Genomic DNA, 23320 nt, shown 5'->3' with positions numbered 1-23320 from the left:
TTTTCGATGAGCATAAAATGTCCCATTAAAGTTGAAACCATTGTTGGATATAACCAAATCTAAAGTTTACTTTAGTTAAAGAAAACTGTGTGAACATCTTTCAGGGATTTCATTTCCTGTAACCAGCGCAATGAACATCTTCTTGTGATTTGTTTTGGTGAAAAGTTTTGGTTTTAATAATCTTGGGGAGACCATGAAAGTAGGCAGCTTCAAATGTCACAGATAATCACTTTCAGTCTCACTGCATGACGTCATCATCACATTAATCCAATTGTCATGCCAGAATTTACACACAAAAAACATGTTAGGGGTGGTTTTTTTGTGTTTCCAGTTGTTTAATAACACATCTTAATGCCATCATCAGTAGTCCTTTTGTGTGTCCATGTAAAACAGGAAGTCTACAGTGCACCATATTTCACCGTTCATCACACACAAGCTGCTCTGTCAATAAAATAAAAGTCGGAATACTTAACTTAAGCCATTTTGTCTGTTTAACATAGACATACTAAAACTTGGAATAAATAATAAACTATCCAAGTTTGCAAACAGTTTCTTTTCAAACATTTGTGTAGATCTATATGTCATTTGGATCCTTTTGGTGTTTCAGTGAGTCGTATTTTCAGGCAAAATATGTAAATCACACAGACAGGCTTGCACTAGGCCGGGCCATGCCAGAATAAACGCGTGTATTGACATACAAATGTAGTAGTATGTAATTATGTATATATCATCAAGTGTATTTTAAGGTCACCTCTTATTTTAATACCTAAGTTTTAGTCTACACTCCAATCTAACCTGCTTCACTAATACAATAGCACAGTCACCCATGCGCTTGCCTTCTCTATTGTTTCTCTGGTTTCTATTGTTTAGCCCCAGCCCCTTACTTTCAGTGACAGGGTGCATTATGGGACTGGTCAGTTTAAATTCACACTTGTAGTTGATTATGTATGGAGCAGTCGGTTCATCGCTGATATAATTGAGTCAATTGTCACAGGTTAGTTTGGTTGAATTGTATATTTATGTGTTCTTATTTAGTGCTTTGAAGAGTTTGTTAAGGTGCATATGTATGGTTTCTTAACTTCTTTTAATAAAGCTTATATTGTTAGGTGTGATAAATATATATCATATCAGTCATCGTATTCAGGTAAATGTAGTTAGGCTAAATTTGCTTAAATACTTTATGTAAGTATGTTTATAATAGATAATCTTAACTAGCATTTTCATGTTGATATTACTTAACTTATTGTGTAACTAAGCATAATGAGTACATTTATTGATAGACTGGAGCTATTTACCTGTAAATTAAAGTTCTGCACCTAGCTGCACATGTATGAATGTATGTCTGTATGTCTGTATGATGAGGTGAGTAATTAGAATATATATTTTAGGGTTATTGTCTATACCTAAGGATGTAAACATATTGATGTAATATGTTACACTGTAATTATGTTATATATATTTATGTTCAGGTGTGTCCCTGTAAAGCAAATGTCTGATGTTGTGACATCATAGGGCACAGTGCCATACACCTGGTGAGGACATTTATATTTTGTATGTATTTATAGTGATATGTACTTTAATTGTGTGTTATGTATTAATGCATTTATCATCATTCACCTATTATTGATAAACTATGTTTGTCAATTTATTATATGATAAATCTCCTGTAATATTTACAGTACAGTAAGACAAAACTATTCATGCTAACTATGATTGATCATAACAATGTATATAATCATATTTAAGATTCTAATGTTTGTCAATAAGTTATAATGTAATGATTTATTTGTATGTGTACGTATTGTGCATATTGTAACTCTGTGTATTTATTTTCACAGGGCCGTTTTATTTTTGTATTAAAACAACTGGCATCCACAAATCAACCTGCGTTTGGTGATTCATTCACATAAACCACTCCGGTTACACAAACACGAGAATAGACTGACCACGTGCTATACATATGGCAGTGGTGAAATGCCCTGTCATCATTGCACAGCAGTGTTGAACATCTTCACAAACTAATATGCGGGTCAACCAATCAAAATGCATTGAAATCAGTTCTAATTGATAACTTTCAACCTTGACCTCAGTTGAACCAAAATGGCGCTGTCGAATGGATGTGCATGCAAGATCGGACCGTCTATTTTGAATGCCGATCTCTCTAACCTGGCTTCGGAATGTCAGCGGTTCATGGATTGTGGATCTGACTATATGCATCTGGATGTGATGGACGGACATTTTGTGCCCAATCTGACACTCGGGCATCCAGTGGTGAAATGTCTGAGGCCGAAACTGCCGGGAGTTTTCTTTGAGATGCACATGATGGTTGCAGACCCTGAAAAGGTTTATTCCGTTTATTTTATAATTTAATTAATCAAGATGAATAACAGTTGTAAACTTATTATGTAGATAAAGTACTTGCCATTTAATAAATGGCATGACATTGCCTATTTTCGGCAAAAACTGTTGTATTTGCATGGCAAATTATGAGAGTTACCTCCCTTAGACCTCTTGAGAAGCTCACCCTCACACGAATGAAAACAGGTGTATAAAGGGTTTATACTCAGTAAGTACCACAGATTAACAATTATTAGGTTGATTAAATGTCGTTCTGTGGATGTAACTGAGACTAGATTGCCCACACCCAGTGCCGGAGCCCATGTTGTAGATTGTATTCAAAATTCTGTGCCTTCCAACTAGTCTTGTCAGCACAATCTACCACTAAACCTATACCTAGTCTGAATATTGCACAGACTGACATCAATACACTTCTCATTAGCATAACTGTCCAACCAGAGTTCATCCAAAAAAAGTAAGTACTGTCTACAGACATATGAAACTGAACCACAGTTACAGTGGTGCTGTATTTCTGGAATATTTAAAAATCAAACCGGCCTGTTAATAAAATTACTGTACTGCTAACATTGACTTTTGTCAAGTAGGTGCAGAGAGGATCTCACTTTGGTGAGTGGATTTCTGTTACATCGCCCGGAGAGAGAACTTTTCGGTTGAATCACATTGTGGCCAATTAAGACACATCTTTAGTGATGTAAATTTCATTTTTATGTGCTCTTTAAGAATCTGTAAAACATTGTAGTATTTAATTTTCTTGTAAGTTAACGAGAATGGTTGGTTGGTTGGTTTGTTGTTTAACGCCGCACTCAGCAATATTCCAGCTACATGAAGGCGGTCTGTAAATAATCGAGTCTGGACCAGACAATCCAGTGATTAATACCATGAGCATCGATCCACGCAAATGGGACCGATGACATGTATCAACCAAGTCAGCGAGCCTGACCACCCTATCCTGTTAGTCGCCTTTTACGACAAGCATAGTCACCTTTTTACGGCAAGCATGGGTTGCTGAAGACCTATTCTACCCCGGATCTTCACGGGTCTAACAAAATGGTACGTTGTGGTGTTGTGTGATGATTGTGCATGTTGTATTGGGTGCTAGATGCAATGGGGCATCCGACATGATCCAGCATGTGTGTGTGTGGTACACGGCCAGGAAGCAGGTCAAGTGTTGACGGAGGAAGGTGATGACACATCACTGCAGTGTGGAGTAAAACTTGATACAAACTGTCTTCATTATGCTATTGTACAGGTCAGGTCTTTAGTGCAATATTTGTGTCAGAATAGAACTGATTGCCCAGCTAACTCAGGCCAAAATATAATAAGAAAACCCTGAAAATGATTCCAAAACATTAAAAAACGGATGAGATGCAAGCACTGGGCAGTTTAGAAAATAATTAACAAAAGTGTCAAACTTTTTATTATGAATTATGAGTATACTGACAGCAAAAAGTAACTGGTGTACGCAGTGGTGTAAATGTTTTGTCTGATCAAGATTTTATCATTACAAATTTATTGGCAAAACCCTTACCTGGTGACAGGAGACAGCAGACAGTCACACACTCTTGAAAGGGGGTGGGGTGGGGTCACCACGATGTCAATGGCGGGTGTTACTACCATCTGCGTTGATACAGGCGAGGCAGTAGCAGCACATTGAAGACACCAGATGATTAAAAACAGCCTGGAAGATGTCAACCAAAGGCATTACAAGCTGGTTCTAGTCCTATCGTAGGTGTTGTTCATCTCCTTCCACTGTGTGCGATGTTGTGTGTTGTGTGTTGCAGAGGGTGGAGCCCATGGAAGTTCTGGAGGAGACATGTACTCCTTCCACTGTGTGTGATGTTGTGTGTTGCAGTGGATGGAGCCCATGGCAGATGCTGGGGGAGACATGTACTCCTTCCACTGTGTGCGATGTTGTGTGTTGTGTGTTGCAGTGGATGGAGCCCATGGCAGATGCTGGGAGAGACATGTACTCCTTCCACTGTGTGCGATGTTGTGTGTTGTGTGTTGCAGTGGATGGAGCCTATGGCAGATGCTGGGGGACACATGTACTCCTTCCACTGTGTGCGATGTTGTGTGTTGTGTGTTGCAGTGGATGGAGCCCATGACAGATGCTGGAGGAGACATGTACTCCTTCCACTGTGTGCGATGTTGTGTGTTGTATGTTTCAGTGGATGGAGCCCATGGCAGATGCTGGGGGAGACATGTACTCCTTCCACTGTGTGTGATGTTGTGTGTTGTGTGTTGCAGTGGGTGGAGCCCATGACAGATGCTGGAGGAGACATGTACTCCTTCCACTGTGTGCGATGTTGTGTGTTGCAGTGGATGGAGCCCATGACAGATGCTGGGGGAGACATGTACTCCTTCCACTGTGTGTGATGTTGTGTGTTGTGTGTTGCAGTGGATGGAGCCCATGACAGATGCTGGAGGAGACATGTACTCCTTCCACTGTGTGCGATGTTGTGTGTTGTGTGTTGCAGTGGATGGAGCCCATGGCAGATGCTGGTGGAGACATGTACTCCTTCCACTGTGTGTGATGTTGTGTGTTGCAGTGGATGGAGCCCATGACAGATGCTGGAGGAGACATGTACTCCTTCCACTGTGTGCGATGTTGTGTGTTGTGTGTTTCAGTGGATGGAGCCCATGGCAGATGCTGGGGGAGACATGTACTCCTTCCACTGTGTGTAATGTTGTGTGTTGCAGTGGATGGAGCCCATGACAGATGCTGGGGGAGACATGTACTCCTTCCACTGTGTGTGATGTTGTGTGTTGCAGTGGATGGAGCCCATGGCAGATGCTGGGAGAGACATGTACTCCTTCCACTGTGTGCGATGTTGTGTGTTGTGTGTTGCAGTGGATGGAGCCCATGGCAGATGCTGGAGGAGACATGTACTCCTTCCACTGTGTGCGATGTTGTGTGTTGTGTGTTTCAGTGGATGGAGCCCATGACAGATGCTGGAGGAGACATGTACTCCTTCCACTGTGTGCGATGTTGTGTGTTGTGTGTTTCAGTGGATGGAGCCCATGGCAGATGCTGGGGGAGACATGTACTCCTTCCACTGTGTGTAATGTTGTGTGTTGCAGTGGATGGAGCCCATGACAGATGCTGGGGGAGACATGTACTCCTTCCACTGTGTGTGATGTTGTGTGTTGCAGTGGATGGAGCCCATGGCAGATGCTGGGAGAGACATGTACTCCTTCCACTGTGTGCGATGTTGTGTGTTGTGTGTTGCAGTGGGTGGAGCCCATGGCAGATGCTGGGGGAGACATGTACTCCTTCCACTGTGTGCGATGTTGTGTTGTGTGTTTCAGTGGATGGAGCCCATGACAGATGCTGGGGGAGACATGTACTCCTTCCACTGTGTGTGATGTTGTGTGTTGCAGTGGATGGAGCCCATGACAGATGCTGGAGGAGACATGTACTCCTTCCACTGTGTGCGATGTTGTGTGTTGTGTGTTGCAGTGGGTGGAGCCCATGGCAGATGCTGGGGGAGACATGTACTCCTTCCACTGTGTGCGATGTTGTGTGTTGTGTGTTTCAGTGGATGGAGCCCATGACAGATGCTGGGGGAGACATGTACTCCTTCCACTGTGTGCGATGTTGTGTGTTGTATGTTTCAGTGGATGGAGCCCATGGCAGATGCTGGGGGAGACATGTACTCCTTCCACTGTGTGCGATGTTGTGTGTTGTGTGTTGCAGTGGGTGGAGCCCATGGCAGATGCTGGGGGAGACATGTACTCCTTCCACTGTGTGCGATGTTGTGTGTTGTGTGTTTCAGTGGATGGAGCCCATGACAGATGCTGGGGGAGACATGTACTCCTTCCACTGTGTGCGATGTTGTGTGTTGTATGTTTCAGTGGATGGAGCCCATGGCAGATGCTGGAGGAGACATGTACTCCTTCCACTGTGTGTGATGTTGTGTGTTGTGTGTTGCAGTGGGTGGAGCCCATGACAGATGCTGGAGGAGACATGTACTCCTTCCACTGTGTGCGATGTTGTGTGTTGTGTGTTGCAGTGGATGGAGCCCATGACAGATGCTGGAGGAGACATGTACTCCTTCCACTGTGTGCGATGTTGTGTGTTGTGTGTTGCAGTGGGTGGAGCCCATGGCAGATGCTGGGGGAGACATGTACTCCTTCCACTGTGTGCGATGTTGTGTGTTGTGTGTTTCAGTGGATGGAGCCCATGGCAGATGCTGGGGGAGACATGTACTCCTTCCACTGTGTGTGATGTTGTGTGTTGCAGTGGATGGAGCCTATGGCAGATGCTGGGGGAGACATGTACTCCTTCCACTGTGTGTGATGTTGTGTGTTGTGTGTTGCAGTGGATGGAGCCCATGGCAGATGCTGGGGGAGACATGTACTCCTTCCACTGTGTGTGATGTTGTGTGTTGCAGTGGATGGAGCCTATGGCAGATGCTGGGGGACACATGTACTCCTTCCACTGTGTGTGATGTTGTGTGTTGCAGTGGATGGAGCCCATGGCAGATGCTGGGGGAGACATGTACTCCTTCCACTGTGTGTGATGTTGTGTGTTGCAGTGGATGGAGCCTATGGCAGATGCTGGAGGAGACATGTACTCCTTCCACTGTGTGTGATGTTGTGTGTTGCAGTGGATGGAGCCCATGGCAGATGCTGGGAGAGACATGTACTCCTTCCACTGTGTGTGATGTTGTGTGTTGTGTGTTGCAGTGGATGGAGCCCATGGCAGATGCTGGGGGAGACATGTACTCCTTCCACTGTGTGCGATGTTGTGTGTTGTGTGTTGCAGTGGATGGAGCCCATGGCAGATGCTCGGGGAGACATGTACTCCTTCCACTGTGTGCGATGTTGTGTGTTGTGTGTTGCAGTGGATGGAGCCCATGGCAGATGCTCGGGGAGACATGTACTCCTTCCACTGTGTGCGATGTTGTGTGTTTCAGTGGATGGAGCCCATGGCAGATGCTGGGGGACACATGTACTCCTTCCACTGTGTGCGATGTTGTTTGTTGTGTGTTGCAGTGGATGGAGCCCATGGCAGATGCTGGAGGAGACATGTACTCCTTCCACTGTGTGCGATGTTGTGTGTTGTGTGTTGCAGTGGGTGGAGCCCATGGCAGATGCTGGAGGAGACATGTACTCCTTCCACTGTGTGTGATGTTGTGTGTTGTGTGTTGCAGTGGGTGGAGCCCATGGCAGATGCTGGAGGAGACATGTACTCCTTCCACTGTGTGCGATGTTGTGTGTTGTGTGTTGCAGTGGGTGGAGCCCATGGCAGATGCTGGAGGAGACATGTACTCCTTCCACTGTGTGCGATGTTGTGTGTTGTGTGTTGCAGTGGGTGGAGCCCATGGCAGATGCGGGGGGAGACATGTACTCCTTCCACTGTGTGCGATGTTGTGTGTTGTGTGTTGCAGTGGGTGGAGCCCATGGCAGATGCGGGGGGAGACATGTACTCCTTCCACTTGGAAGCAGCCGAGGATCCAGGACGATGTATCAGGAAGATTAAAGAGGCTGGAATGAAGGTTTTATATATTTTTATTTTCATTTTTGTATTTGAAAATTTCTCATGAATAAGTTGATTGAAACTAACTTGATTTATATATAACATCCTGGATATCAAGGAAGCATGGTATTACCGGCATATCGGTTGAGGTTCACTCTTTCCAATATACGTATCACAATATCATGTTTTAATACTCAGTATATCAGGTGATTTTAAACAGTGATTTTTACCACGCATTTAATACTGTCGACTTGCCAATTACATGGAACCTGCAATCATGCATCTTTATGGAATGAGTGAATGTTATGTTGTACCAGCATCTTGTTTTGTTCCATTTAGGAACTTCAGTTCATACACTGGTGTTTCTTATTGCTTCTAAATTCAAAATTTAGAATTATACAATATATCAATATATGAATTGCAATACAGTCTGCATCATAACATTTGTAATACACATCAACCTCCAATACCAATCCAACTGGATATAATCACTTTAACATGTTTTCTTGAGTTCGGTTACTCAGATTAATATGATTTGGAGTAAGATCCCGACGGTCCCCCACAGTGAGATGATGATATGGCATGACTTTGAAAAAGAAGTGAAATCTTCTCACAGAAAAGCACAATGTATAGACAGGGAGCTAGGGAGTAGCAGTATAGGTTATTAGTTTGTATTTCTTCATGACAGCATCCTGTAAATATTTGACAATCCAGTGATTGGTATTATGAGAAACCATCAATTCCATTGTACAGCTGTTAACTGTTTGTTGTACATGTGTTAACTGTGTGTGTTGTACAGGTGCTTGCTGTGTATTGTACTGGTGTTAATTGTGTTAGTGTTGTACAGATGTTAACTGTGTGTGTGTGTTGTACAGGTGTTACCTGTGTGTTGTACTGGTGTTAACTGTGTGTTATACAGGTGATAACTGTGTGTTGTACAGGTGGTAACTGTGTGTTGTACAGGTGATAAGCGTGTGTTGTACAGGTGGTAACTGTGTGTGTTGTACTGGTGTTAACTGTGTGTGTTGTACTGGTGGTAACTGTGTGTTGTACAGGTGTTAACTGTGTGTTGTACTGGTGTTAACTGTGTGTTATACAGGTGATAACTGTGTGTTGTACAGGTGGTAACTGTGTGTTGTACAGGTGATAAGCGTGTGTTGTACAGGTGGCAACTGTGTTGTACAGGTGTTAACTGTGTGTTATACAGGTGATAACTGTGTGTTGTACAGGTGTTAACTGTGTGTTGTACAGGTGTTAACTGTGTGTTGTACAGGTGTTAACTGTGTGTTGTACTGGTGTTAACGGTGTGTTGTACAGGTGTTAACTGTGTGTTGTACGGGTGTTAACTGTGTTGTACTGGTGTAAACTGTGTGTTGTACAGGTGTTAACTGTGTGTTGTACGGGTGTTAACTGTGTGTTGTACTGGTGTTAACTGTGTTGTACAGGTGTTAACTGTGTGTGTTCTACTGGTGTTAACTGTGTGTTGTACAGGTGTTAACTGTGTGTTGTACTGGTGTTAACTGTGTGTTATACAGGTGATAACTGTGTGTTGTACAGGTGGTAACTGTGTGTTGTACAGGTGATAAGCGTCTGTTGTACAGGTGGTAACTGTGTGTGTTGTACTGGTGTTAACTGTGTGTGTTGTACTGGTGGTAACTGTGTGTTGTACAGGTGATAGCTGTGTGTTGTACTGGTGTTAACTGTGTGTTATACAGGTGATAACTGTCTGTTGTACAGGTGTTAACTGTGTGTGTTATACAGGTGTTAACTGTGTGTTGTACTGGTGGTAACTGTGTGTGTTGTACAGGTGTTAACTGTGTGTGTTGTACAGGTGTTAACTGTGTGTGTTGTACAGGTGTTAACTGTGTGTTGTACAGGTGTTAACTGTGTGTTGTACTGGTGTTAACTGTGTGTTGTACAGGTGTTAACTGTGTGTTGTATGGGTGGTAACTGTGTGTGTTGTACTGGTGTTAACTGTGTGTTGTACAGGTGTTAACTGTGTGTTGTACAGGTGGTAACTGTGTGTTGTACAGGTGATAACTGTGTGTTGTACAGGTGTTAACTGTGTTGTACAGGTGTTAACTGTGTGTGTTGTACAGGTGTTAACTGTGTGTTGTACAGGTGGTAACTGTGTGTTGTACAGGTGATAAGCGTGTGTTGTACAGGTGGTAACTGTGTGTTGTACAGGTGTTAACTGTGTGTTGTACAGGTGTTAACTGTGTTGTTCATGTGTTAACTGTGTGTTGTACTGGTGTTAACTGTGTGTTGTACAGGTGTTAACTGTGTGTTGTACAGGTGATAACTGTGTGTTGTACAGGTGATAAGCGTGTGTTGTACAGGTGGTAACTGTGTGTTGTACAGGTGTTAACTGTGTGTGTTGTACTGGTGTTAACTGTGTGTTATACAGGTGTTAACTGTGTGTTGTACAGGTGTTAACTGTGTGTTGTACAGGTGGTAACTGTGTGTTGTACAGGTGGTGACTGTGTGTTGTACACGTGTTAACTGTGTGTTGTACTGGTGTTAACTGTGTGTTGTACAGGTGTTAACTGTGTGTTATACAGGTGATAGCTGTGTGTTGTACAGTTGTTAACTGTGTGTGTTGTACAGGTGTTAACTGTGTGTGTGGTACAGGTGTTAACTGTGTTGTACAGGTGTTAACTGTGTTTGTTGTACAGGTGTTAACTGTGTGTGTTGTACAGGTGCTTGCTGTGTATTGTACTAGTGTTAATTGTGTTAGTGTTGTACAGATGTTAACTGTGTGTGTGTGTTGTACAGGTGTTAACTGTGTGTTGTACTGGTGTTAACTGTGTGTTGTACAGGTGGTAACTGTGTGTGTTGTACTTATGGTAACTGTGTGTTGTACAGGTGATAAGCGTGTGTTGTACAGGTGGTAACTGTGTGTGTTGTACTGGTGTTAACTGTGTGTGTTGTACTGGTGGTAACTGTGTGTTGTACAGGTGTTAACTGTGTGTTGTACTGGTGTTAACTGTGTGTGTTGTACAGGTGTTAACTGTGTGTTGTACAGGTGTTAACTGTGTGTGTTCTACTGGTGGTAACTGTGTGTTGTACAGGTGTTAACTGTGTGTGTTGTACAGGTGTTAACTGTGTGTTGTACTGGTGGTAACTGTGTGTTGTACAGGTGTTAACTGTGTGTTGTACTGGTGTTAACTGTGTGTGTTGTACTGGTGGTAACTGTGTGTTGTACAGGTGTTAACTGTGTGTTGTACAGGTGTTAACTGTGTGTGTTGTACAGGTGTTAACTGTGTGTGTTGTACAGGTGTTAACTGTTTCTTGTACATGTGTTAACTGTGTGTTGTATTGGTGGTAACTGTGTGTGTTGTACAGGTGGTAACTGTGTGTGTTGTACTGGTGGTAACTGTGTGTTGTACAGGTGTTAACTGTGTGTGTTGTAGAGGTGCTTGCTGTGTATTGTACTGGTGTTAATTGTGTTAGTGTTGTACAGATGTTAACTGTGTGTGTGTGTTGTACAGGTGTTAACTGCGTGTGTTGTACTGGTGTTAACTGTGTGTTATACAGGTGATAACTGTGTGTTGTACAGGTGGTAACTGTGTGTTATACAGGTGATAGCTATGTGTTGTACAGCTGTTAACTGTGTGTGTTGTACAGTTGTTAACTGTGTGTGTTGTACTGGTCTTCACTGTGTGTTGTACAGGTGTTAACTGTGTGTTGTACAGGTGATAACTGTGTGTTGTACAGGTGTTAACTGTGTGTTGTACAGGTGATAACTGTGTGTTGTACAGGTGATAACTGTGTGTTGTACAGGTGTTAACTGTGTGTTGTACTGGTGTTAACTGTGTGTGTTGTGCTAGTGTTAACTGTGTGTTGTACAGGTGATAGCTGTGTGTTGTACAGGTGTTAACTGCATGTGTTGTACTGGTGGTAACTGTGTCTGTTCTACTGGTGTTAACTGTGTGTTATACAGGTGTTAACTGTGTGTTGTACAGGTGTTAACTGTGTGTTATACAGGTGGTAACTGTGTGTTGTACAGGTGGTAACTGTGTGTTGTACACGTGTTAACTGTGTGTTGTACAGGTGTTAACTGTGTGTTGTACTGGTGTTAACTGTGTGTTATACAGGTGATAGCTATGTGTTGTACAGCTGTTAACTGTGTGTGTTGTACAGTTGTTAACTGTGTGTGTTGTACAGGTGTTAACTGTGTGTGTTGTACAGGTGTTAGCTGTGTTGTATAGCTGTTAACTGTGTGTGTTGTACAGTTGTTAACTGTGTGTGTTGTACAGGTGTTAACTGTGTGTGTTGTACAGGTGTTAACTGTGTTGTACAGGTGATAGCTGTGTTGTACAGGTGTTAACTGTGTGTGTTGTACAGGTGTTAACTGTGTGTGTTGTACTGGTGTTAACTGTGTGTTATACAGTTGATAACTGTGTGTTGTACAGGTGGTAACTGTGTGTTATACAGGTGATAGCTATCTGTTGTACAGCTGTTAACTGTGTGTGTTGTACAGTTGTTAACTGTGTGTGTTGTACAGGTGTTAACTGTGTGTGTTGTACAGGTGTTAACTGTGTTGTACAGGTGTTAGCTGTGTTGTACAGGTGTTAACTGTGTGTGTTGTACAGGTGTTAACTGTGTGTGTTGTACAGGTGTTAACTGTGTGTTGTACTGGTGTTAACTGTGTGTTGTACAGGTGTTAACTGTGTGTTGTGCTGGTGTTAACTGTGTGTGTTGTACAGGTGTTAACTGTGTTGTACAGGTGTTAGCTGTGTTTTACAGTTGTTAACTGTGTGTTGTACAGGTGGTAACTGTGTTGTACAGGTGTTAACTGTTTGTTGTACAGGTGTTAACTGTGTGTTTTACAGTTGTTAACTGTGTGTTGTACAGGTGTTAACTGTGTGTCTTGTACATGTGTTAACTGTGTGTTGTACTGGTGTTAACTGTGTGTTGTACTGGTGTTAACTGTATTGTACAGGTGTTAGCTGTGTTCCAAGGTGTTAACTGTGTGTGTTGTACAGGTGTTAACTGTGTGTGTTGTACAGGTGTTAACTGTGTGTGTTGTACAGGTGTTAACTGTGTGTGTTGTACAGGTGTTACCTGTGTGTGTTGTACAGGTGTTAACTGTGTGTGTTGTACAGGTGTTAGCTGTGTTGTACAGGTTTTAGCTGTGTTGTACAGGTGTTAACTCTGTGTGTTGTACAGGTGTTAACTGTGTGTGTTGTACAGTTGTTAACTGTGTGTGTTGTACAGGTGTTAACTGTGTGTGTTGTACAGGTGTTAACTGTGTTGTACTGGTGTTAGATGTGTTGTACAGGTGTTAACTGTGTGTTGTACTGGTGTTAACTGTGTGTTGTACAGGTGGTAACTGTGTGTGTTGTACTGGTGGTAACTGTGTGTGTTGTACTGGTGTTAACTGTGTGTTGTACAGGTGTTAACTGTGTGTGTTGTACTGGTGTTAACTGTGTGTTATACAGGTGATAACTGTGTGTTGTAAAGGTGTTAACTGTGTGTGTTGTACAGGTGTTAACTGCGTGTGTTGTACTGGTGTTAACTGTGTGTTATACAGGTGATAACTGTGTGTTATACAGGTGATAGCTATGTGTTGTACAGCTGTTTACTGTGTGTTGTACATGTGTTAACTGCGTGTGTTGTACTGGTGTTAACTGTGTGTTATACAGGTGATAACTGTGTGTTGTACAGGTGGTAACTGTGTGTTATACAGGTTATAACTGTGTGTTGTACAGGTGTTAACTGCGTGTGTTGTACTGGTGTTAACTGTGTGTTATACAGGTGATAACTGTGTGTTGTACAGGTGGTAACTGTGTGTTATGCAGGTGATAGCTATGTGTTGTACAGCTGTTAACTGTGTGTGTTGTACAGGTGTTAACTGTGTGTTGTACAGGTGTTAACTGTGTTGTACAGGTGTTAACTGTGTGTTGTACAGGTGTTAGCTGTGTTATACAGGTGTTAACTGTGTGTGTTGTACAGGTGTTAACTGTGTGTGTTGTACAGATGTTAACTGTGTCAGTTGTACTGGTGTTAACTGTGTGTGTTGTACAGGTGTTAACTGTGTGTGTTGTACAGGTGTTAACTGCGTGTGTTGTACTGGTGTTAACTGTGTGTTATACAGGTGATAACTGTGTGTTATACAGGTGGTAACTGTGTGTTATACAGGTGATAGCTATGTGTTGTACAGCTGTTAACTGTGTGTGTTGTACAGGTGTTAACTGTGTGTTGTACAGGTGTTAACTGTGTTGTACAGGTGTTAACTGTGTGTTGTACAGGTGTTAGCTGTGTTGTACAGGTGTTTACTGTTTGTGTTGTACAGGTATTAACTGTGTGTGTTGTACAGATGTTAACTGTGTCAGTTGTACTGGTGTTAACTGTGTGTGTTGTACAGGTGTTAACTGTGTGTGTTGTACAGGTGTTAACTGTGTGTGTTGTACAGGTGTTAACTGTGTCAGTTGTACTGGTGTTAACTGTGTGTGTTGTACAGGTGTTAACTGTGTTGTACAGGTGTTAACTGTGTTGTACAGGTGTTAGCTGTGTTGTACAGTTGTTAACTGTGTGTGTTGTACTGGTGTTAACTGTGTGTGTTGTACTGGTGTTAACTGTGTGTGTTGTACTGGTGTTAACTGTGTGTGTTGTACAGGTGTTAACTGTGTGTGTTGTACAGGTGTTAACTGTGTGTTGTACAGGTGTTAACTGTGTGTGTTGTACAGGTGTTAACTGTGTGTGTCGTACTGGTGGTAACTGTGTGTTGTACAGATGTTAACTGTGTGTGTTGTACTGTTGGTAACTGTGTGTGTTGTACAGGTGTTAACTGTGTGTGTTGTACAGGTGTTAACTGTGTGTGTTGTACAGGTGTTAACTGTGTGTGTTGTACAGGTGTTAACTGTGTGTTGTACAGGTGTTAACTGTGTGTTGTACAGGCGTAAACTGTGTGTTGTACTGTTGGTAACTGTGTGTGTTGTATTGGTGGTAACTGTGTGTGTTGTACAGGTTTTAACTGAATGTTGTACATGTGTTAACTGTGTGTTGTACAGGTGTTAACTGTATGTTGTACAGGTGTTAACTGTGTGTTGTACAGGTGTTACCTGTGTGTTGTACAGGTTTTAACTGAATGTTGTACAGGTGTTAACTGTATGTTGTATTGGTGTTAACTGTGTGTTGTACAGGTGTTAACTGTATGTTGTACAGGTGTTAACTGTGTGTTGTACAGGTGTTACCTGTGTGTTGTACAGGTTTTAACTGTGTGTTTTACAGGTGTTAACTGTGTGTTGTACAGGTGGGCCTGGCTGTCAATCCTCCAACCAGTGTACAGGGTGTGCTGCCGTTTATGGACATGGTGGACCTCGTCCTCATCATGACTGTCAACCCAGGCTTTGGGGGTCAGAAGTTTATGGGGGAATGTTTATCAAAGGTCAGCACCGACTATTTATTTGCCTTGAGTATTTGTGTATAATGTTTAGAGTTGATTGTGACAGCTCTGCATGTACATTGTAGGTTTCTGATTGATGAACAATCTGTTTAAAATTCTGTTTTTGTTTTCTAAGCAGCTGGACACCATGCCTGGTTTACAGTCACATCAGCTGTTACCTCGTGTGTACAAACTTGTTAGTCATCTGCTACCTGAATATGAAACTGACAGTTATTGAATCACATTGTTACAAATATCTGTCTCACATAGGCTTGTATTCATTCTGATGAGATGACCTTCCCCTTGATAAATTTGTTTAGCCTGTAGACTTGCTCAAGTCCCTAAGGCAATAATTAGTAGTCTAAATCATAATTCTAGATTATGTAAATAATAAGAACAACTTGTCCCTATAAGAGACTGGAGTTCTTCAAAACTTGCCTATTAGGAGGATAGAATTACTACCGGTACACATCCATGGACTTTTCTTTCAGTACAGCCTTGGAGCAAGGCTAGGTATCCTGGTGCTCGTCTGGACAGACCTGGGTTTGATGTCGTGTTTGGATGCAATGTGTGAATCAAATCTTTTGTGTTCCCTGCCATGATATGCCTGGAATTTTGCTTAGTGGCATAAAACAGTGCTCACTCAATTCCAGCTTGTAAGTTATATTCTAATTTCTGAGCATATATTTTACTGAAGCAACTCAAGACAGATTCACCGTGAAGAGCTGCACAGTTGTGGCATTCCTATCTATCGGTTGTAGCTAATTCCAGTGTTTGTCTTGACCAGGTGCAGTTTCTGCGTGACAAGTACCGGAGTATGGACATCGAGGTGGATGGCGGTGTGGGTCCCAGCACCATCCAGCAGTGTGCTGAGGTCAGTGTCAGACTCACTTAGATCCGTTGTCACGGTAATGATGGACTTTGATGGATGTGTTAGCTTGAATATGGCTACAGAGAAAATTGGTTCTGTTGGCCATGTGGCTGAAACTAGCGCAGCACAAGTCATGTTGGATATTTCACTCATGAGATAACTCCTATATTCCCCATAGGAATTGCTATGTTTTGTTGTTTAACCCCACGCTCAGCAATAATCCATCTATATGATGACGGTATGGAAATAATCAAATCTGGACCAGACAATTGATTGACATTATGAGCATCGATCTATGTAATTGGGATATGATGACATGCATCAAACAAGTCAGCAAGCCTGACCACCCTATCCCATCACCTTTGACTGCAAGCATGGGTTGCTGCAGACTCATTCTACCCCCCACCTTCATGGAACTGGAATTGTTATGACAATTAATAGGTATCCTTGAAGGTCAAGGTCACTCACTGCGAAAACAGCTTAAAAATCCTTTTCATGTGTTGTGTTGTGTTGTGTTGTGTTGTGTTGTGTTGTGTTGTGTTGAATATTTAGAACGTGTTTCCTTTGCTGTGTGTACTATTAATCATGTCAATAATGTGAGCAGGAAATTAATGTGAAAAATGCCACTGTTAGTTACTCGCGCTAACAAAATGAAACATTTTTATTATGCATTTCTACATCCAAATTCACTTGACTCTTGACCCTGGAAACACTTGTAATAAAAACAGAACGTCATTCACTCATGAATGTTTATTCAATCAGTTTAAGAATGACAGTTTACAGAAGCCCATCACAATACAGGCACTTAAGCGGGGGACACTTCTACTTTCTGTCAGATGTCAACAACTTTGATCTCGTCACGCTTACTGGAACTTGTAAGACAGTCCAGACTAGTGCCACCCACACATGACAGTTTCTGTCAAAAGCTGACATGATCCAGCAAGCATGGATCCACTTCATCACACGGAGTCTCAAGCTCACTGTTTTGCTCGTCTCACTGTTTTGCTCGTCTCACTGTTTTGCTCGTCTCACTGTTTTCAAATGGCAAACACCTTATCAGCGAACTATCAGCGAATTGTTCACGCATGACAGACTTGTAGTCACTGTTCATGGCCAGCTGATACAAGTCATCTCACTACAAAGTTGAACTACATCGATGTGCAGCAAACACATCAAAGTTGGCAAGTTGTTTTTGTCAGGCATGCAATATTGTTTCATGTGTTTTGTGTAAGTCTGCTGTCAAAATACCCATTCAGGTGCCACTCGTCTGGGAGATAGTACTGCACATCACACCAGTCAGTGACACCTCGATAGATGACTTGTGGGGGAGTATGGCACCAAAAGCATTGCCACCTGGCAACATTGTAACGTCATGTTTCTTTCTCCTCTGTTTGGGAGTTACGATGTCTCAACATGATTTGGACCCTAATTTACGAATGTCCAGTTTGAAACAAGAATGATCTTCATGCTTGTCTGTCAAAGTTAAGTCTGTTCTAGTTCAGATGGAAAGGCATGGGATGGAACTGTCTCCCCCTCACTTGTAACAAAGTCTTCTTACTTCTGATTGAAATCAGATGGTACTTTCCTGGCAGCTTCCGTTGCTTTGCACTTCACAAAGTCCTGCCTTGACCAGCCCCTGTCTGAAGGATTGGGTCACCATTTTCTGACAAACAGGAGCGATTTTCATGTAACAATGATCAATTACAGTTTCAATGTTTCTGTCCTTTGGCCACCAGCTGCCCTTGTTTGTGTTAAGTATTTGTGGACGAGTTTGTCTAACTCTCCAAGCAGTAAGGATCAACCAGGTCTCTGATGTTGCAGTTCATCAACTTGTGAGATTTGTCAGTAGTCTTCCTCAGTGTATGTGCTTTGTTCATAACCCATACAGCACTTTCATCTGGGCTAATGTCACTTTACTAGAGACCCATAAAGATTCGGGGTAGAAATAGGTCTCCAGCAACCCATGCTTGTCATAATAGGCAACTATGCTTGTCGTAAGAGGCGACTTACAGGGTCAGGTTTGCGGACTAGGTTGATGCATGTCATCGTATCCCAATTGCGTAGATTGATGCTCATGATGTCAATCGCTGGATTGTGTGATCCAGACTTGATTATTTACAGACCGCCTTCATACAGCTGGAATATTGCTGAGTGCGACGTTAAACAGACAAACAGTTTACTAGACTCTGAAGCAGCACCTGTGTGGCCATGTTCAGTAGCATACTTGATCTTCCCAGCATGTTTCTTGTGAATAATAGTTGTCGTTTTTTCGTTTTCGCTGCCATGGCAACTGGTGACATGGTCAGGTGATTTTGAGGCTTCACTGACTTTGGCGTTATCAGGGGTTGAGATCGTAGTCGGGTCAGGCAGGCCACTTGGCACTTCAGGACATGCCTGAATGTACAGGGATTTTATGTGAAGTAAATGAGTTGATCCTGTTTTGACTGATAAAATCCTACTGACATATTTGTGTGTTATTATTTACTTAAACAGACATGTGCCACTTTGTACATGTTGTCGTGTAGTGTGTTGTTTCAAGGAAATCATCAGCTTGTGAGATGACGGAAGTGGACATCCCAGTAGAAATCAGTGGTGTGTTTTTGATGTTCCTTTGGGTCTTGCAATGATTAAGTGACACATTTTTGTGTTGGAACTGGAGCTAACATTATTTTCAAGCCAAATTAATTTCAGGATTTACAGTAGTGTTAAAATAACTTCCCTGTGTTGTGTTGAATGTTAAACAAGTTTCCGGTGTTGTGTTGAATGTTTAACAAGTTTCCTGTGTTGTGTTGAATGTTTAACAAGTTTCCTGTGTTGTGTTGAATGTTTAACATGTTTCCTGTGTTGTGTGGAATGTTTAACAAGTTTCCTGTGTTGTGTGGAATGTTTAACAAGTTTCCTGTGTTGCGTTGCAGGCAGGGGCAAATGTCATTGTGTCAGGAAGTGCAGTGATTAACAGTGACAATCCAAGGGAGACAATCAGCTACATGCGACACATAGTGGATGAAGCACTACAGAAAGCATCTTTAGAGCGATGAAGTCTCGCACTACCTGATAGGTGCTTCCATGTCAGGGCAGGGTTTAAGTCACATGTTAACACAACGCAGGCTTGTTGTTTTGAGGGAATCTTTGACATCTCATATGAGATCAATTTCATATTTCACTTTCAGTCACACAGCATTATGTTTCTTGTCTTGATTGTAGCTTGTTTCCTTTCTCCTTTTGACTTTGCATGTATCAGGAGCGTCTACAGATACACTGGTTTAATCAGTTTACAGCCAAAGAAATGATCAAACAGAAGGTATGACTATAACAAGGGGGGTATGTAGTTTGTTGTTGATATAGTCCTATCCTGTTGGTGAGTTTAGATGAGGGAAATCATGTTGTCGATGTGAAGCTCAATGGTGTTATGCTGTTACTAACACTTAATTCCTACCTCAACAATGTCTCATGACCTTAGTCTATTATTTGTGTCTCTGCTTTTCCTGATAATAACATTACTAACACATTTTCAGTCTATCACTCAAAGTAGATGTATGTTTTAGTGGTACATGTATATTAAAGTATAGTGCCGTGAGATTGTAACTTGATATTTGGTGATCATATTGGGTGCACTACAGAACTATTATAATTTGCTCAATTCCTGAAACTACTCAGATAAAGTCGGGTTGCATTAGTCATAGCCCTAGAGTTGACCTTAGTGTATTGAGTGACGGGGGGACCAAGTCATTGGAGGTGCCACAATTTGCTTACAGAGTTGTGTCCCTTACCATGCCAGGATCTGCATCACAACTTGGCCTTGATTAGGATTCTTGATCTGTTGGATCCAGTGCCCTTGGGTTCCACTCCACTTCTGTATAGCAGGAGGGCCAGTAGCCGTAGGACTTCTATATAGCAGGAGGACCTGTAGCCATGGCACTTCAGTATAGCAGGAGGACCTGTAGCCATGGCACTTCAGTATAGCAGGAGGACCTGTAGCCTTAGCACTTCAGTATAGCAGGAGGACCTGTAGCCTTAGCACTTCTATGTAGCAGAAGGGCCAGTAGCTGTAGGACTTCTATATAGCAGGAAGTTGTAGGGTATAGCACTTCCATAGCCTCAGCACTTGTTGAACAGGGGACCAGGGTCCACTTACATAAAGCGATCTTAGCGCTAAGATGACTGTAACTCCCATACCTTAACATAGGCTTACAATAGTCTTAGCCCTAACATCACCTTGTTGGAACAGAGGAACAAGTGTTCCATGCTGCTGGTAGGTTCTCAATGCCATAGAAAAATCATATTTGAAATTATAATTTGATCTGATATTTGGTACTTTTTACTTTTGTTTTCTCTTCACTAGAGGCATGTATGATGCAGAGACTCTGAGTGTTGAAGGTTTAGCCCGTGTTAAAATGATCATGAAATCCATCGGTATGCAACAAACATTGACACTGTGGTCTTCAGTAGCCATTCAGTCCCTGGGCCCCATTCCTCAAAGCAATCTTAGCACAACAATGATCGTAAGCCTGTGTAAAGTATGGGACTTATGATCACCTTAACGCTAAAATTGCTTTGAGGAACAGGGCCCTGTACCAGTATTGCTCCTCCTGTAACTCAACTGAAACTTAAAAGCTTTGATGTTGATGTGAATGCACAGATGTTGAATAAATTATGTGTCGTCTCTCATTGATTTGATTTGAAGAAAAATATTATGCTGTAAGAAAGTGAAAGTTATTGTATGTGATCATTATTATTACCAAACTACAGCTTAAGATTTTCATTAATGAGACAGTGCCTCTGGACTTTTTAGTATTCGTGAAATGTATTTTAAAATTTAGATTGATATAATGAACCAGTGGTGTGTATGTTGATTCTTACCAGGTCAGGATATTAATAAGTTCCAAGGGAAGGTTTTGTTTTGGTCACTACTTGAAAACACTCAATTATTTTCCTGTCTATGGAGGTTCTGAATTTAGTTGTATCCTCTTAGCAATGATGGTGCTCGTCGCATGGCTGATGATCTTCAACAACTGTGGAGCTGAACCAATATGTGCATACCAGAAACCATTCTATGAGGTTTTCTGCTGTTTTCTATTGTGGTCATATACAGGGAATCAATAAAACACTTAACTGCAGCTTTTGTTTTACTTTTCTACATCTGTTAGATAATCTGAAGGTGATATTTTTTGTCCGCTGTGTTGTGGAAATAGTCTCCAAAGGAACTCATGTGTCATAAGAAATATCCCGGAGACAGGGATCACAGTGGATGAGAACTAGGAAGACTGATTTACTTCAATTTCCCTTGGAAAAATAGTTACACAAATCATGGACTCAACAACAAATAACTACATGTTTGATCAATACCATGGAAATAACAGAGGTTTTCTCTTTGTATTTATGTTTCATGACTACCTTCATCATTAGGTAACCTACATCAGCTTCCGTCGAACTTCACTCAGTAGATGTCAGTCTACCACTGTAATACTGGAGTCAGTAGATGTCAGTCCATCTCTGTAATACTGGAGTCAGTAGATATCTGTCCATCTCTGTAATACTGGAGTGGGTAGATATCTGTCCATCTCTGTAATACTGGAGTGGCTAGATGTCAGTCCATCTCTGTAATACTAGAGTGGCTAGATATCTGTCCATCTCTGTAATACTGGAGTGGCTAGATGTCAGTCCACCTCTGTAATACTGGAGTGGGTAGATATCTGTCCATCTCTGTAATACTGGAGTCAGTAGATATCTGTCCATCTCTGTAATACTGGAGTCAGTAGATATCAGTCCATCGCTGTGATACTGGAGTGGCTAGATATCTGTCCATCTCTGTAATACTGGAGTCAGTAGATATCTGTCCATCTCTGTAATACTGGAGTCAGTAGATATCTGTCCATCTCTGTAATACTGGAGTCAGTAGATATCTGTCCATCTCTGTAATACTGGAGTCAGTAGATGTCAGTCCATCTCTGTGATACTGGAGTGGCTAGATATCTGTCCATCTCTGTAATACTGGAGTCAGTAGATATCTGTCCATCTCTGTGATACTGGAGTGGCTAGATATCTGTCCATCTCTGTAATACTGGAGTCAGTAGATGTCAGTCCATCTCTGTAATACTGGAGTGGCTAGATATCTGTCCATCTCTGTAATACTGGAGTGGGTAGATATCTGTCCATCTCTGTGATACTGCAGTGGCTAGATATCTGTCCATCTCTGTAATACTGGAGTCAGTAGATATCTGTCCATCTCTGTAATACTGGAGTCAGTAGATATCTGTCCATCTCTGTAATACTGGAGTCGGTAGATATCTGTCCATCTCTGTAATACTGGAGTCGGTAGATATCTGTCCATCTCTGTAATACTGGAGTCAGTAGATATCTGTCCATCTCTGTAATACTGGAGTGGGTAGATATCTGTCCATATCTGTAATACTGGAGTCGGTAGATATATGTCCATCTCTGTAATACTGGAGTCGGTAGATATCTGTCCATCTCTGTAATACTGGAGTCGGTAGATATCTGTCCATCTCTGTATACGTCATATAGCTGGAATATTGCTGAGTGCGCGTTAAACAACAAACCAACCAACTAATGTTTTTTCAGCGGCTAACTTGAAAACAGCCAGAGTATTTATTCAGGGTAATAGATCTGGGTTAGACTCTGTAATGACAGGTGTCTGTTTTAGGACCATTTCTTGCAATATTCGTCGTTTTGCTGCTATTCTGTATATATACTCTTCAAAAAAAGAAACTTGACATAGATGTAAAACCACTTTTTGCCAAATATCTAAAACAATTACATTAAATGAGAACCAAATAAGTCAAAGATGATGTGTCTATAATTCGCGAAAACACATGCAAAGCACATAAACGTAGCGTTTGGGGATCAATTTCACAGCTTCATCCAAACGCAACCGCCTGTAAAAAACGTGCAGCACAGGATCCTGCATTTAGGCTTGCAGGCCCCCCTGCTGTATGGGTATAAATCTACATCGACTGTTCATACATTCCTTATAACGGCAGTAGGGGCGGTGACAGAATGCCAAGACTGAATGCAGCTCGACAGAACTACGCCATTGGGAGATTACAAGCTGGAACAACTCAGCAAGAAGTGGCCAGGCACTTTGGCGTATCCAGACAGACAATCTCCGCACTGTGGACCCGATACATGAACACCAACAGAGTTGACGACAGACCAAGGTCAGGAAGACCGATGGTGACAACCCAAGCACAAGATCGAT

At 42.1% G+C, this 23320-nt stretch overlaps 1 protein-coding gene across 1 annotated transcript; it reads left to right on the top strand.

The window, feature by feature from the left end:
• Positions 1–2076: 2076 nt before the first annotated feature.
• LOC124123374 (ribulose-phosphate 3-epimerase-like) lies at positions 2077–21218 on the top strand. The gene is made up of 5 exons (XM_048380505.1): positions 2077–2343; positions 7752–7859; positions 15099–15233; positions 16018–16104; positions 19017–21218. Exons 1-5 carry the CDS (start codon positions 2101–2103, stop codon positions 19137–19139), a joined length of 696 nt encoding a protein of 231 aa, XP_048236462.1. The 5' UTR covers positions 2077–2100; the 3' UTR covers positions 19140–21218.
• The last annotated feature ends 2102 nt before the right edge of the window (positions 21219–23320 follow it).

The sequence above is a fragment of the Haliotis rufescens genome, unplaced genomic scaffold (assembly GCF_023055435.1).
Source record: "Haliotis rufescens isolate VD_foot unplaced genomic scaffold, xgHalRufe1.0.p SCAF_31, whole genome shotgun sequence".
Taxonomy (NCBI): Eukaryota; Metazoa; Mollusca; class Gastropoda; order Lepetellida; family Haliotidae; genus Haliotis; species Haliotis rufescens.
The sequence above is the reverse complement of the archived record's forward strand: the minus strand, read 5'-3'. Positions and strand labels throughout refer to the sequence as shown.